The sequence below is a fragment of the Cynoglossus semilaevis genome, chromosome 8 (genome assembly GCF_000523025.1).
Source record: "Cynoglossus semilaevis isolate Cse_v1.0 chromosome 8, Cse_v1.0, whole genome shotgun sequence".
In the NCBI taxonomy this organism is placed as follows: Eukaryota; Metazoa; Chordata; class Actinopteri; order Pleuronectiformes; family Cynoglossidae; genus Cynoglossus; species Cynoglossus semilaevis.
This window is the reverse complement of record NC_024314.1, coordinates 19,473,986-19,487,978: the sequence shown is the minus strand read 5'-3', so window position 1 is coordinate 19,487,978 and position 13,993 is coordinate 19,473,986. Positions and strand designations below refer to the sequence as shown.

The window sequence follows — 13,993 nt, the reverse complement described above, 5'->3', positions numbered from 1 at the left end:
CCCCTCCACTCCCCCCCTATGGAGACCTCCAGCCTCTCTCTACCTGTTGCAGGACGCTCTCCATTTTCAGGCTCAGCTGTGCGCTCCGCTCCGCGCTCTCCTGCAGCTCCCTGCCGCTGCTCTGTCGCACCTCCTCCACCACTTTCTGCAGATGAAAAGCAGCAAAACCCGCACCTCCTATGAGGGCCACGTAAAACAAAGTATTAACGAGGAGTCCCAGACAACTCCGTGTCTTTGGCCCCTGGGCTCCGGGCGAGGGGACCGCTCCGTTCTTTGCGCTTTTCTTCGGCGCATCCTCCTGGCTCGGCGCTGCGCTCTTCTCCACGGAGCCGCCGTTGTTCTTCTGTCTGTTCTTCGCAGTCATGTTCGGCTGGATGGTGATGGTGATGGTGTGTTACGGCTGTGGGAGTGTGTGTGCTGCCGCTGTTGCTTTTTGCAGTCGTGGATGGAGACTGGTTCCCAGTCCAGGCCCACTGACAGGAGCCGACAGCGTATCAGAGAGCGAGTCGTGTCTTTGCACCGCTGTGTGTGTGCTGAGGTATGCGGATGGGGGCCGTCCCACCGTCAACTCCTGCCCCGGTCCACTTACATGACACAACCCCACCAGGAAACAATGATTGAGAGCCTGAATCTAGACCCTCAGGCGGCTGATGTAGGCTACTGGTTTGTTTGGTTTTTTTGCACCAGAACCCAATGACCTCTTACATAGAACCAACTTCGGGATCGGTGGAAATGTTCGAGCTGATGTTTTGATTTAATGCAGTGCCACATGGTCATTAATGCTGCAACATTTCCAAAGGTGATGCAAACTTTCCGCGATTTTCTTTTGCTGTAAGTCACAGCCTATGGCAGAGGAGGGAGGGAGGGAGGGAGGAGGAGGTCCCTCCTTCTTTCTTCTCCTTCCCTATAGTTTGCTCCTCCTTTCTTTCATACGTGGCAGCCCCAGTCTCCACTGGCCTCCGGTCAGAATCTGCAGAAGCCCAGAGCAGCTAACAACACGGCCTTGTTTGGCCTGACGAGGAGGAACACCGTGTTCTTGTTATTTTAAAAAAAGTCACCTGGAAAAAGTCGAGGACTTATTTTAGTTCCATCCTTTGGATCCAGTGATATTTTTACACACCAAGGATTTCTCTTAGGTGACATCACCTGGTGCATGGCCACTGAAATATGATTAGTCCACCGCTTAAAATATCAAATAAAAAAGCCTATAATTAGCCTGACTAGAGTCGAATAGTCTTTACACAGCTTTAGTTACACAATGGAATTGTTACAGCATCATAAAGGTGATAATAAAAATAAACAATACAGCAAACAATATTGCACAGAAATAAAACTGAATAGCAGGACACAGTAATAAATAAAAACACAAATAAACAACATTTAGGTGTAGAAATATCACATGGCATCGTCTGGTGTGGTAGAAAAATGGGAGTTAAAAAAATCAATGAGTTCAAGTGCTTGACAGTTCACAGGTTCATCGTTTTTAAGCAGTTTGTTCAGCTCTTAATGTGGTAGAGAAGGTTTTGAGCAGTTTAATGCCTTAAGAATAATCAATGTCTGTGTGAGTAACACCTCGAAAACCCTGCAAGAATCTGGTCCTGCAGTTCATCCATCAACTGAAGCAGAAATATGTAAACAGACTGCAGCCAAAACATGTTTAGAATGTTCAAATAAGGACTGGACAAACACCAACTGTTTAAACCTGCAGTTTGTTGTTTCAAGTGAAACCCAATACTGTAAACACCATACTATATAAATTAGGTACTTAGGTAAAATCACATCTGTAGCAATGGGTCACTGCAACTGCCATCATACACTCCCAGTGAAAAAAAAATCTTGATTCAAGAGTTTATTTCTAACACTCTCAGTTATACAGTACATATAACAATACTGTGAAAGGTCACCCAAAGCCTTAATATTACTGTACCAAATGTGGTTACAGCTTGTTTTTTTTAATACAACCAACACCTTGTTCTTAAGAAGGTAGAAGGGAGGAGTACCCAAATACTACATACACTGTACTTTGTTCAGTTTATGAGTCATATATTGGCCCACACCTGAATGCATCATTGGAATGATATGGCATTGTAGTACTTTTGATTGAATAAAGGGCTTTAAACAGTACCAAGATCCATCCATCCATCCATTTTCATCCGCTTATCCGTTACCGGGTCGCGGGGGCAGCAGTCGCCACCCAAATCACATTGCACCGTACCTAAACCTTCCTGCGGGTGGTGAGTCCACTGGAAGGTACCAACCGCCCTAACCGGGATTCGAACTTGCCCAGGAGGTGAACCCTGGGGTTCCACACCAATGACAGAGACATTGCCTCTGGGCCAAAGCACCACCAGTACCAAGATCACAGACAAAATACAACTTTAAAGATAAAGATAAAAAGAACAGACAAATTACAACTTTAAAGATAAAGATAAAAAGAAGGAAATATAAAGAAAAGTTAAAGTTAACTCATAAAAAATAATTCCTGTACTTCAATGTCATAAAAAGCACAAAGAAGTCACGTTTGTTAACAATTTCCCCTGGTGTGGGATCAATGAAATTAAATCCAATTTAATCTTACCTAATACGTGTTTACTTACCTACTTCAACCGCTAGATGTCACTAAAAGAGTAGGTAATTGCGTCCTATGCCGATTACAGTGCAAACAAAAAGGTAAAAGTCAAACATAGCTACAGATAATGTGTACTGTACATTATATTAAAAAAATACAAATGTATTTATATAAGTTGCTGCATGTGAATCACGTTTACTGATTCAAGACACGCTTTTGTTCAACAACTGCTCCATGTAAATAATATGAAAACAACATTTACCGTCACGGCCACGAGAGTTGGTTTGTATGTAGTGATAGAAATTACGCCATAAAACATTATAGCATTGACAGAGTATCATAGAGTGGACCATAAAGTCCGTGGGCCGTAAAGCGTCAAATAAGTCATTAGAAAAGTGAAAGCTACATTTTTAAGTGTTTTTATCTAAAAATAACTTAGCTACTCAAAAAAGCCGATGCTAAATCTATTTAAATGTATTTGTAATAAATAAAATATTTAGGAAATCTTACATATAATATACTAGATATATTATAAGAGTATATAATAATTACAAATATTATAAGTTTAATAAAACTATATTATATACTATAATAAAAATTATATTAGCAAACAATATGACTTACGAAGAATGATTAAACAGTGGCTAACATAAAAAATATCAGCCCGCTAATGAACACAAGTTTTAATAAAGTAATCAAAAGTTAGCAAAAATAAACCAAAAAAGGAAGACATAAAAGTAAACCTCATATAACATGTAACATGTTGTAAACCTGTTTAACAGTAGAATGTCTTTTTAATAGCTTTGTATTTCAAACACTACACTAAATGCGCTCAACTGCGTCATCATACCTTTGTTCTGCTGCTTTGTTTTGACAGCTATGAAGTCATGGAGTTTCCGAGCAGACAATGAACGCATCATGACGCTGCTCTCTGACGCCGTGACAACAGACGCTGAGCCTCAGACTCGCTGCCCAGGTGTTCGGTTGCTGTGTGTGAACCAGCGCTACTGCTGCGCAGAACAGGAAAATTGACTTGAGCTTTTTCTACATGTAATAACCTGAAGTATTACCTGGAACCTAACTGTCACTCGGGCTACGTTGTGTGAAATGTCTCCTTTCCGCTTTCAGCTGCCTCCTCCTCCATCACCATCATCAGCAACAGCCGGAGAATGAGGCGGTTAAAATGAAGAGCCACTGGGGAAACACATTTTGACCCGTTTATCAGCAACCTACAGTGGGGACAGTTAGCTGTCAGGCTAACGGTTCAGACACCCGGCGACAGCTCGGATATTTATCTGGATTTGTGCGGCCATGGCGGGTCTCATCAAGAAACAGATCCTGAAGCATCTGTCCAGGTCGGTGGTCCTGAGCGGCGGTTATTAGCCCTAAGATACACTTAGCTCGTTAGCGCCACATCCCATAATGACATTTTCAACTCGTGTATGTGGTGTATTTTTATAGGACGTGGGGGAAGCCGTTCTGTTTTTGCGATTCTCAAATGGAACTGTCATTCGTGTACTTTGTGTCCAACTGTCAGTTTTGTTTTCACCCTCTTCGACCCTGAGACGTGGCTTATCTTGAGGCTAAAGGGGTTAGCATCGGTGTTAGCCTGCCTGCTAATCCCCTAAACACTTGCCTTTGGCAGGTTGAACCGGTCCACTGGCGGAGTCAGAATGTTTAAAAACAACAATCTCAGCTGACCATTCAATGATAATCTCACCAATGTTCTCGGGACACGCCGTTGAACAAGTTCACGGCCGAACAAATGACTGAGTTTATCTGTGAAATTGTAAAACAGTCTGAGTCTATACTGCCTTGCGCAATACCCAGAGTCAATGTTTTGTTACAGTGGTATTGAACAACGTATTTGTCCAGTCACCGTTATACAGTCTTAGTCAGACTAATCGATGTAATGGTTCGAATTTTTTAAGTGTTTTTAACTGATGGATAATGGCCCAAAAATGGGAGTTGATTTCAAGGGTCATGCGTAAGATAAGACTGGACAGAATAAACTGTAGACTGTGAAACGTCTTCTTTTAGAAAATTCACGTCCAGTTGCCTAACTTTTTAAACTTGACCATGACCTGGATGACTGAGAATCTTCATAGACATGTAGACTGTTAGCATTTCTACCACAGGTTTACTACCTTTATATAATGACACAGTCATTTATACCTACAATGATTTCACCAGGCACTACATTAGCTTCTTTGAGCACCACGGTTAAAGTATCACACAGGATGATACCAGGATTTATAAATCACTTTGATTAAATTCATCAGTACTTGTTTGGGCACCTGAAGCTGTTTAGGGAGAAGGATGTAACATGTTATGAAAGAGCTCCTTACATGCACCAGTGGCTTCTTGAATCTCAATCTACAGTGTAGCTCAGATCACGACAGCTGACATCAACCACCGGACAAATGTTTTTGACTTTTGTATGTAACCACTGACTTAATTTAATCTGTTTGAACTGGATTGGCATCATTTTCTTAGATGCAAGTTTAAATACTGGTTAATATACTGTACACACAGACCTTAAAATTAAAAACTGAAAGAGTGAACGCAAGACTCTTTAATTAACAACAAGATTCTTATTGTTGTAATCCAGGCAGGAACTGATGACTGTGCGTCCGAGGCCCTTACTGGCTGATATGACTAATTCCATTTTAATTGGGTTGGATCAAAAATATATTTTTGAAAGCTCAATAATATGGTGGTTTCTTTTCTTTTTTAAATTAAATGCTGTCATCACCACATCTTAGTCAGTTCTATTAATATAATGCCACCAGCCGGATCTAGGGGTGGCTCCAGTCCACCATGTTGTTCCATACTGAGTCACTTCTCAAACCAGAGGACCACTTGTGGACTACTTCTTACCCACAGAGCTGGTAAATCTCTGCTTCAACCATCTGAGTCCTTCATTGCCCACCACTGAATATTTCCTCAGATCTTTTGTTGATGTTTGTCCCCCTAGTCAGAGGTGAAGCTGGGTTGACGATGTTCGTTTAGTGATGTCTTAGTCGCCTGAGTCAGAGGTGAAGCTGGGTTGTTAGGCCTCCTTTGACCATTTGGCCTGGAGTTTCTTTTTGTATTTTTATAGCTGTCCCAAAGTTAGGTGGCTTCTCATAATATTTATAGTCCTTGAAAATGTAGGTCACCGCCACCTGGCTGCAGCCACAGAAAATGTTTTTGTTCTATCATTACTTGTTTCTTGGCATGAATCTCTTCTTCACATTCTACACAGCATTAAAAGCATCTGGAGCTACAGCACAAATAATAATGGGCACAAATGTTCATTTCCCTTCTTTATTTAACACCATCTACTCACTTCATATCACCTTAACAAGCATACAGGAGAGAGGGTTTCTTCACAATCTCCTTAACGCCGCGACCACTTCCGTGCGCGGCTTCATTTATTATTTTTATTGTCCTGCTGTAAGGTGCAGCGTTCAGCTCTGTCTACTTTACATGCATTATTTATTCTTTTCCACCGTCCTGGCAGAGACTTCCAGTGAACTTCATCTGGTCTTGTTCTAGGTGGAGAAGGTGAAACACGCCACACTGTTCTCTCACAGTACCTACTGTAGGAGAGAATTCAAATGAACACGGGCGGATTATTAAACTTGGAAGTTGTGAGAGTGAACAGGTAGTACAGCAGTAGGCTGATCAGGAGGCGCCCTGAGCCTCATCAGTATGTAGGAGAACTGGTTTGTGGTGATTGTTGCATGTTAACGGAACTGTGGCTAATTTGTCAATCGTAGCCTATTTATTTCAAGGGTGTTTTTTTTATTGGTTTATTCTTTCACATTCTTACACAAGTGTTTCATCTTAGATTTGCAGCACACACACCAGATAGGCTAGTTTCCCTACGTCACACTCTGTAAGATGTGTGTTTCAGCAGCATTAGCGTCCGCACTGACAGGAAACGACTTGAGTTGAAGCGGTGTCATCACTCTTTTTTCGGTTTGCCATATGATCTGCCCAACTGGTGGAAGCCGATCTATCAGACAGTTGTCCAATCATGTGCCTTTCGTTGTAATGATGTCACCACAGAGTTGGGGCTGTTGTATGAAGCTGAATCTCAACTATTGTATTTACTCCAGTGTGTGAGCACCGGTACAGTAGGCTATGATCAGATACTACAAGATTATACAGGGGATTGTTTGCGCGACTGATTTAGACATTTTCTCTTGTGACACTGAGATGGGTTAATGCTGTGATTTATTTGCTCCTAAATCACTGGAGTTACAGTTAAGAACATACAGATCATATCGAGGTTATAAAAACACTGCAGGATACTAACATTTTTCCTGCACTTCAAGGACCATATTTTAAGCAATCTATTAAAAAAGAATTTAGCAATGCTACAACAAAAGCCTGGTACCTTCTCAAGCAGTGCTGCCCTTGGACTGATAATCTTCATTAACACATTAAAACAACATAACATCACTGTCTTTTTTCCTGAAAAGCCTTAACAACACTCATCGATTGTGTTAATATATTGTCTTTTGCAATGCCTGTAGTCGGGTGCATTAGGTTTGTACTGTAATATGGCTTTAGTAAATGAACAACATACGTAGGTGTAAAGGCATTATCAGAAGCGGAAAGTCGCTATGGTGAAAAATAGTCAAATAGGCTGCTTTTTCAGGCGTTAGGTTAGCTTCTAACTAACTCAGCCGTGTACGTACTGTAAGTGGAACAGGAAATGAAACTCAAATGATCTTATTTCTGGAGGAAAAGACTCAAAAAGCACTGCTGTAGACAAACATTGTATTTTCTAGCATGGGTAGGAAGAGCATATATGGTCACGTTTAATTTAGAGCACCTCCGCTGGGATATAAGGCAACTACAGACAGTCTAGGTGGGTTTTACCCATCGGGTTTGAACGTTCATCCTGTTTTTGAACTGTTTTTTAAACTTCTGAAGTGACATCTTCATCAGGCTCCCCTGTGACATTAGAACGTTAACAAGTCGCTTCAGGGAAATGTCAACAAGTTTCCTCAATCTGGACGATGCATACCCGCCACAGTAAACTTACTTTGGCTGCTTGTGGAAACAGTTTGTACTTGCAGTGTATTTATACACACCGTCCTTCTGCTTACGCCCACAGTCGGTGTTGATGGTGTCAACATTGCACCTTATCCTTTGCACCATACGACGCACGTCTCCTTGACTTTATCAGCGACCAGTCTTAACAGACCTTTGATTTCAGAGGTTGGCTCTTTCATGATTCTTGTCTGGCTTAAATGTTTGCACGAATCACTGAACTAAATTTGACAGGAAATGCAATTGAAATCCTTTTGTGCCTAATTGGCAACAGGATCATTACAAGAGCGATTAACCAGGCGTCGTGGCTCAGAGTGGTGACTCAGGGTTCTGACGGTGCGCTGATAACATGGTGTTTGTGTGTCTGCATCAACAAGACATTGGCCTGGAGCCAGTCACTTCAATATCCTATTACACTTGGTGTCAAACAGAAACACAGATGGATGAAGGAACTCCCAACACATCCTGACACATTCGGTCACGTCGGCCTTCGCTCTGATCGGTGAGATGAAAGATTTTCTCATGCTCCGGTGGTGAAGGTCAGACTAAGCTACAGAGCAGTGACCTGAATGGAGAATTTGAAGAATGAAAATGATACGTTCTCTAAACCAAGAGTGCTGAAACAGAAATCGTGTTTCTTTTTCTCACTTTCACATTTCTCTCCTTCCCCCAAAAACTGGATTAACTCTTCGATGTTCTTGTATCTACCTGATTACAATGTTGTCCTCTTGTCTGTATATTTGACATCTATTAAGAACTATAATTTAATAATACCTTACCATCTCATGATAAACTAATTAACCAAAAGGAATTCAACAACAAACAAACATGCATTGACATAAGCCAATGCATTGAAAAAACAAAAATATATTTATATGTATTTGAGACTTGATCCATACAGAAGTACTGGCTACCTCTGCAGATTGATGTGATTCAAATTGTATCATTTTTTTGCAAAAAAAAAAAACTCAGGTAGACTAAAATATACAATTTGAAAGCACCATTAGGTAGATTAAAATATACAATTTGAAAGCACCCAGGCAAAAATGTTGGGCTGTATAGAAAAGTTTCTTTCAGTCTTTCTTGCAGTACCACTGATGGGTGCCAGGGGTTCAATAATATAGTTCAATATAAAATACCAACTTCCTCTACTGAGTCATTTTAGTGTCTTTCAACCAGTACTAATCAGTGCTGGATTAGTACCGCGCAGACATACAGTATAGAATAGTCTTTATTGTCATTGTAACACAGGGGTACAACAAAATTGAGGAGAAAAACCACACTATTATATAGGCTTCTTTTGGTAGCAAATTTAATGAAGGCACGGACGGGATTCGAACCCATGATTTTCAGTTTACGAGACTGACGCCTTACCACTTGGCCACCGCGCCCTGTGTTATTGACCCTTGTATTCTAAAGCAATGCTTCCCATCCAGGAAAAGCTTATTATATTTCATTACATATACATTTGGTGAGATTTTAGTTTGGTGGTGTGTCGTGGGGGTTTTCCTGATGATATATATATATGTGCCGTACTTCAAAAAAGTTTGGGAACCACTGTTCTAAAGAATAGGACTATGTTCTGCTCTTCTCGTCATTGCCATGTTTTTGACTCTGTTGAGGACGAACTCTATTATTCTGTGTTGCTGCTCCCCACGGGTGGGAAGGCTATTAAAGCATGACTCACGAGTGGTGAGTGCCTTACCGTGGGTGTCTAATCACCACTAAGCTGTGAAATATTTGCGTGTGTGTGTGTGTGTGAGGCTCACGGACTCAATGTTAAAGGTTTCCCCCCAGGCCTTGGCATCAACTGTGTAACCAAGGTCTTCTATTGTTTTCTCCTCACACTAACCTTTTCACCGTCTCCTTAGCGTTATAAATATTCCAGGTCTGACTGCTCCGTGACAGGCTGCCAGCGTGGTCATGGGTTGTTGTCCCTGTTGATGTAGTGGAGGTGTTTAGTTGGAGTCGGTGTTTGTAGGCCAGAGAGTAAGTCGAGAGATCGCTCTGGGTGATAAGTGTGGTGTTGTCAAAGCTTTTTAAAACCTGTTTTGTTTTTTTTCTCTGCGGCCCAACTTATATTTCCACTACACTTTTTAACAAACTGAAGGACCAATACGGGTTCTATCAGTGTGTACTTATTATAAATCAGAATCACAGAATAACAGACAACAAAACTAAGGTTGAATTATTTCCATTAAAATAGTCATTAAAAAAAACATTCACACAGATTTCACAAAATTGTACCAGACTTTGTCGATATGAAAAACTTGCAGCATTAAATGATAGAAATCAGGCTTGAATTATAATATATTTTGCTAAGACAAAATGAAGAAAATTAGAGCCGTAATCAACCCACGTTTTTGTGAAATGCTGTTTTTAAGCTGTTATTGTTTTCATTTTGGTACTAATTTTATACAAGATAAGCAATTTACCTTTTCATGTAAGTTCCTTAACCAATAACCTTACAAAAAGTAACAGACTTACCCACGGAGCATCTCTTCAAAGGTTCAGTTCAACGTGACTAACTTTTAGTAAAAGTAAGGATGTGAGCTGGACAACAAATACATAGTGGAAATTATGGGAAACATAATTAAAATTCTTAGGAAACGCAGCCGACGTGGGCTCCCACGTATCCTTTTCCCACCAGCATAATAATTACACTCAGATTAATTCCTGAGGTACCCAGAGATTTCCTCTCCTACTGTGATTAATAAACTCATCCGATGTCTACGGCCCATCCCTCTCACTCGGTAACACTGCTGCTGGTTGTAAAGATGATTCAAAACTACCATTGAGACAACGATAAATGTTTGATTTTATGAACAAAGACCCGAGAGACTCCCTCCATTTTTATGTGTTTTTATGTGTACACATTACGCAACAAGATGGTATAATGTTTCAAACACTGTATATGCAATCCTTATCAGGAGTCCTATAAAGCTGACCTTGTACATTTAAAAAGTCAATTCCATGCTATTGAATGAGTCAATATTGAACTACAGCTCAGTATGCTGTGATGATGTTGTTCTCCAAGTACACACAGACTGATTTTATTATCTAATTGTCTTAATCTGACTGACAGAGAATTGACCCGCTTGTGTCTGTACTCATTACTTGGCTTCTTGTCTATTCAGTGATGCTGACTTTATTTAGAAGAGTTGGTTTCTCCGGAGTCATCGCAATGTGCTGTCGGTGACTCGGAATGTGGCCCTGAAGGATTTAGAGGCTCATTTAAATGCCATCATGTCGAGTGTGCTGCTAAGTCAGAGCAGCAGAGGCAGGAAAGAATGTGGTAGCATCCTGACTCTGCTATATTTCTTAAAGTCGTTCACTGTTTAACATAACATAAAGAGATGTTACCCACAGTTAAATTCTTTGCCCTAGCTTAAACGGACAACAGCTACGACTAGATGGGATAGATTGTCTTCTTCCTTCATTTTGTGTAGGGTTTATTTGAGTCACTCTTCTCAGTCTCTTCTTATTACGTCATCAGTCTGCAACGAGAAGTCAGTGTCAGCGTCTACAGGGAAACATATTTATTATCCAAGAGTTGCTTAGAAGGAACTTGTGGAGAAGTCAGTGTCACCTTCTACAGGGAAACACATTTATAAGAGTTGCTTAGAAGGAACTTGTGGAGTACAGCCTGTAATGGGTTCTGATCCTAGTATTTTGGAGAATCTTACTGTGACCAAAGTCAAAGTGCACTTCATGAACCTCTTGGTGAAACTGGCATCGACTGTTCTGCAAGTTGCAAAACAATCTCAAAATGAGGATGTTCACGTGATGGAACAGATTTAAGATTTACACCTGTTCATTTTGGTGAAAGACTTATTAAACAACCTTCTTTTCTTGGATGAAAAGTTTTGTGGGACTAAATGACGATGACGGAATTTATTGACGCATTAGTCAATGAAAAAAACTAGATGAAAAATCTGGCAAAAACTCCAATCAGAGCTATGGTTGTTGGCCAGAAGGCGGGACATGTACACAGAGATCTAACCTTAGAAAATATGTGTGCAGCAGTAATAGATGACAACATGGAAAAATAATTAATAACTACAATTCACACAGTTCCATCGACTAAATCGTGACTAAGAGTTACAATTTAGTCTAAAGACGAAAACCAACTAAATCGATAGTCAAATAAACACGTTCCCCCACTAATCCCATGTAGTACAACTTTATGGGTTGAGAAGCAAGAAACCACAGTTGTGGGCCTAAATGTATGGTATTTTATCCAGCCTTATAATTAAGATGCGAAAAGCTGAATTCTAAGGATTTGTGGAGAGGAATTACAGGCATGGATTTTAATGTCGAGCAGCTAATTTTGTGTTGGACAGGCAGCCTGGCCCCTCTGCAGCCATTGGCTTGTCCTAATCTCTTTATGGGTCTGAAACGGTCTGGTGAGTCCAGTCTTGCTGACTGGAATAATGACTGAAGTCGAGGGAGGAGAAATAAAAGAGATAGATGACAGTGGTGTGAACTTAATACCCTCTGTGTTTTGCTGATGTTCCGGCTAATAATTAAGATCTCCCTCTGTGTATTGGCCTCACCATTAGACTGCTGATCAACAGCATATGGTTTGATAATAGCCATGCCTTATTTATGACTTAGGAAGAAGCACAGAGGAAGGAAGACGTGGATCAGCGGAGGCCAAGGACTCAGATAAGGAGCTGGTAGAGAGTGAGTGAAGTTGGCCGGTGAGCTGGGTGATACTTGATCAGCACCGGGGATGAATATTTCACTTGGTCACAAGACTGAGATGCCGCAGCAACAATTTCCAACTCGGACAGTTGCAAAAAAACAAACAATAAACGGACTGGACATGTGTCCCTAAGTGACTTTGCACATTGAAATATTTGTGTTTCCTGAAGGAGAAGGTGTTTGGTGTCGTACCCCGTGTTGGACCAAGTGTGTCCGGTGTGTGCATGTCTTTGAATAATTTATAGCCATGTTGAATTAAAGACCCGTCCATCTCTGTCTGGGGCAGAAGTGAGTATAAAGAAACTGTCATATAACAGGCCTAAATAATTCAAACTGTTGGTGTTAAAAGGTAACTTAATCAAGTAGGAACACTGTTATGAATCACATTTATAGAGTATTCACCTTAAAAGGTTGGTCCAGATCCAAATGTTTTGTCTCATCGTACAGTAAGCCATCTTACCATTACATTGATAATGCAGTATGTTGTGAGGTGTGACCCTAAGAATTCACCAGAGTAAGAAATGGTGATGATGGCTTCGTTTTGGTAAAGGCACCATTGTCAATGCCAACTGTTTTCCTCGTCACTGTACGGTCTGTGGCAGACATAATGGATGACCTGAGACAGGATCATGTATTTAAAGGATTATGGCCTGCAGTCATGATGCAGTGTCATGTTTATGATTTGAGCATGACTTAACAGCAGTGTTTCCAACAAGAAACCGACTTTAACGAGAAGTGATTTTGCCTTTTAAGGAAAACAAGGCTAAATGTATCTCCATATATTTGCGCAAACAACAATAGTTCCTGTCATTACTTTATTTTCAAAAATATCATCCACTTTGCTCTACAATTATAAACAAAGAGGAACACATTTTAAAGGAACACTCCCAACAGTTTTGCTAAGGCTACAGTATGCATTGGAGGAAGCTGGAAATTACCTGCTGTCAAAAAAGTCTTAGCAAAAACAGTGATAAATTCATTGTCAACAGCAAAATAATTTAATGGACAAAAATCCTACATATGCTTCAATAAACATAATGCTCGTACCATTTTAGTAACACAATCTGTGGCCTGGATTATTAGTGCTTCCTGCCACTGAGTTTTGTGCTCCTAAAATCTGTGGACTGTAGCAGTCTGTGCTCTTGGTGAAAAAACGTTCCTTTTTCCATCCCTGCAGCTACCGCAGTAACTGAAGTGTGACGTTAATTGGCAGTTACTCTCTGTTTCTTTAACATAGCCCTGAGTCGGTGTAGGTCAGAATCTTCATGACAGGATGACACAACACGACACAATTCATTCACTGTGATCATCGTCGGTGAATCATCTTCTCTTTCATGGCGCATTCCTGTTGTGGTTATGCAGATTCTGCACAAACCGCCCGAGTGAGGAACTCTGCAGAGCCACTGAAAGGATGCCTTGTTACGTCTCCGCGGCACAGAATCGGGCCGTGCACTGTGTCTGTGATATATTTATGGCTCTTAGACGACACCAAGTACGATTGTTCAGCCAAACCACAGCTGCAGACTCTAGTCACAGTGTTGCATCAGTGTTAGTAGGTCAGTGAAAAATACCACAGCTGCTGTCAGCAGGTTGACGACCAGGTCCCAGCGTCGGTGCTGGATGTCGACCAGAATCCTAAACACAGGGTTAGACTGTGAAACTAACATA

The 13,993-nt window shown here is 40.9% G+C and overlaps 2 protein-coding genes, 1 long non-coding RNA gene and 1 other non-coding gene across 9 annotated transcripts in view; 2 read left to right on the top strand and 2 right to left on the bottom strand.

The window, feature by feature from the left end:
- Nucleotides 1–747, bottom strand: part of ckap4 (cytoskeleton associated protein 4) — a 2,967-nt gene extending 2,220 nt beyond the window's left edge. Inside the window, exon 1 of the mRNA XM_008315573.3 lies at nucleotides 44–747. Within this exon, the coding sequence (XP_008313795.1) occupies nucleotides 44–364 (321 nt within the window). The 5' untranslated portion in view covers nucleotides 365–747. The remainder of the gene's footprint in view (nucleotides 1–43) is intronic.
- Nucleotides 748–3,461: 2,714 nt separating this feature from the next.
- Nucleotides 3,462–13,993, top strand: part of bltp3b (bridge-like lipid transfer protein family member 3B) — a 30,764-nt gene continuing 20,232 nt past the window's right edge. For 2 of the 6 annotated variants that reach the window (XM_008315576.3, XM_008315574.3), the window contains exon 1: nucleotides 3,490–3,924. In XM_008315576.3, the coding sequence (XP_008313798.1) occupies nucleotides 3,881–3,924 (44 nt within the window). In that variant the 5' untranslated portion in view covers nucleotides 3,490–3,880. Of the gene's footprint in view, nucleotides 3,925–13,993 lie in introns of all 6 variants that reach the window. The other 4 variants (XM_008315575.3, XM_025057376.1, XM_017034591.2 and 1 more) reach the window with 4 other exon arrangements.
- Nucleotides 3,933–8,585, top strand: LOC112487294 (uncharacterized). The gene is made up of 2 exons (XR_003050254.1): nucleotides 3,933–5,552; nucleotides 5,608–8,585. It is a non-coding gene; the product is annotated as an uncharacterized LOC112487294 (long non-coding RNA).
- trnat-cgu (transfer RNA threonine (anticodon CGU)) lies at nucleotides 8,938–9,009 on the bottom strand. The gene has a single exon. It is a non-coding gene; the product is annotated as a tRNA-Thr (tRNA).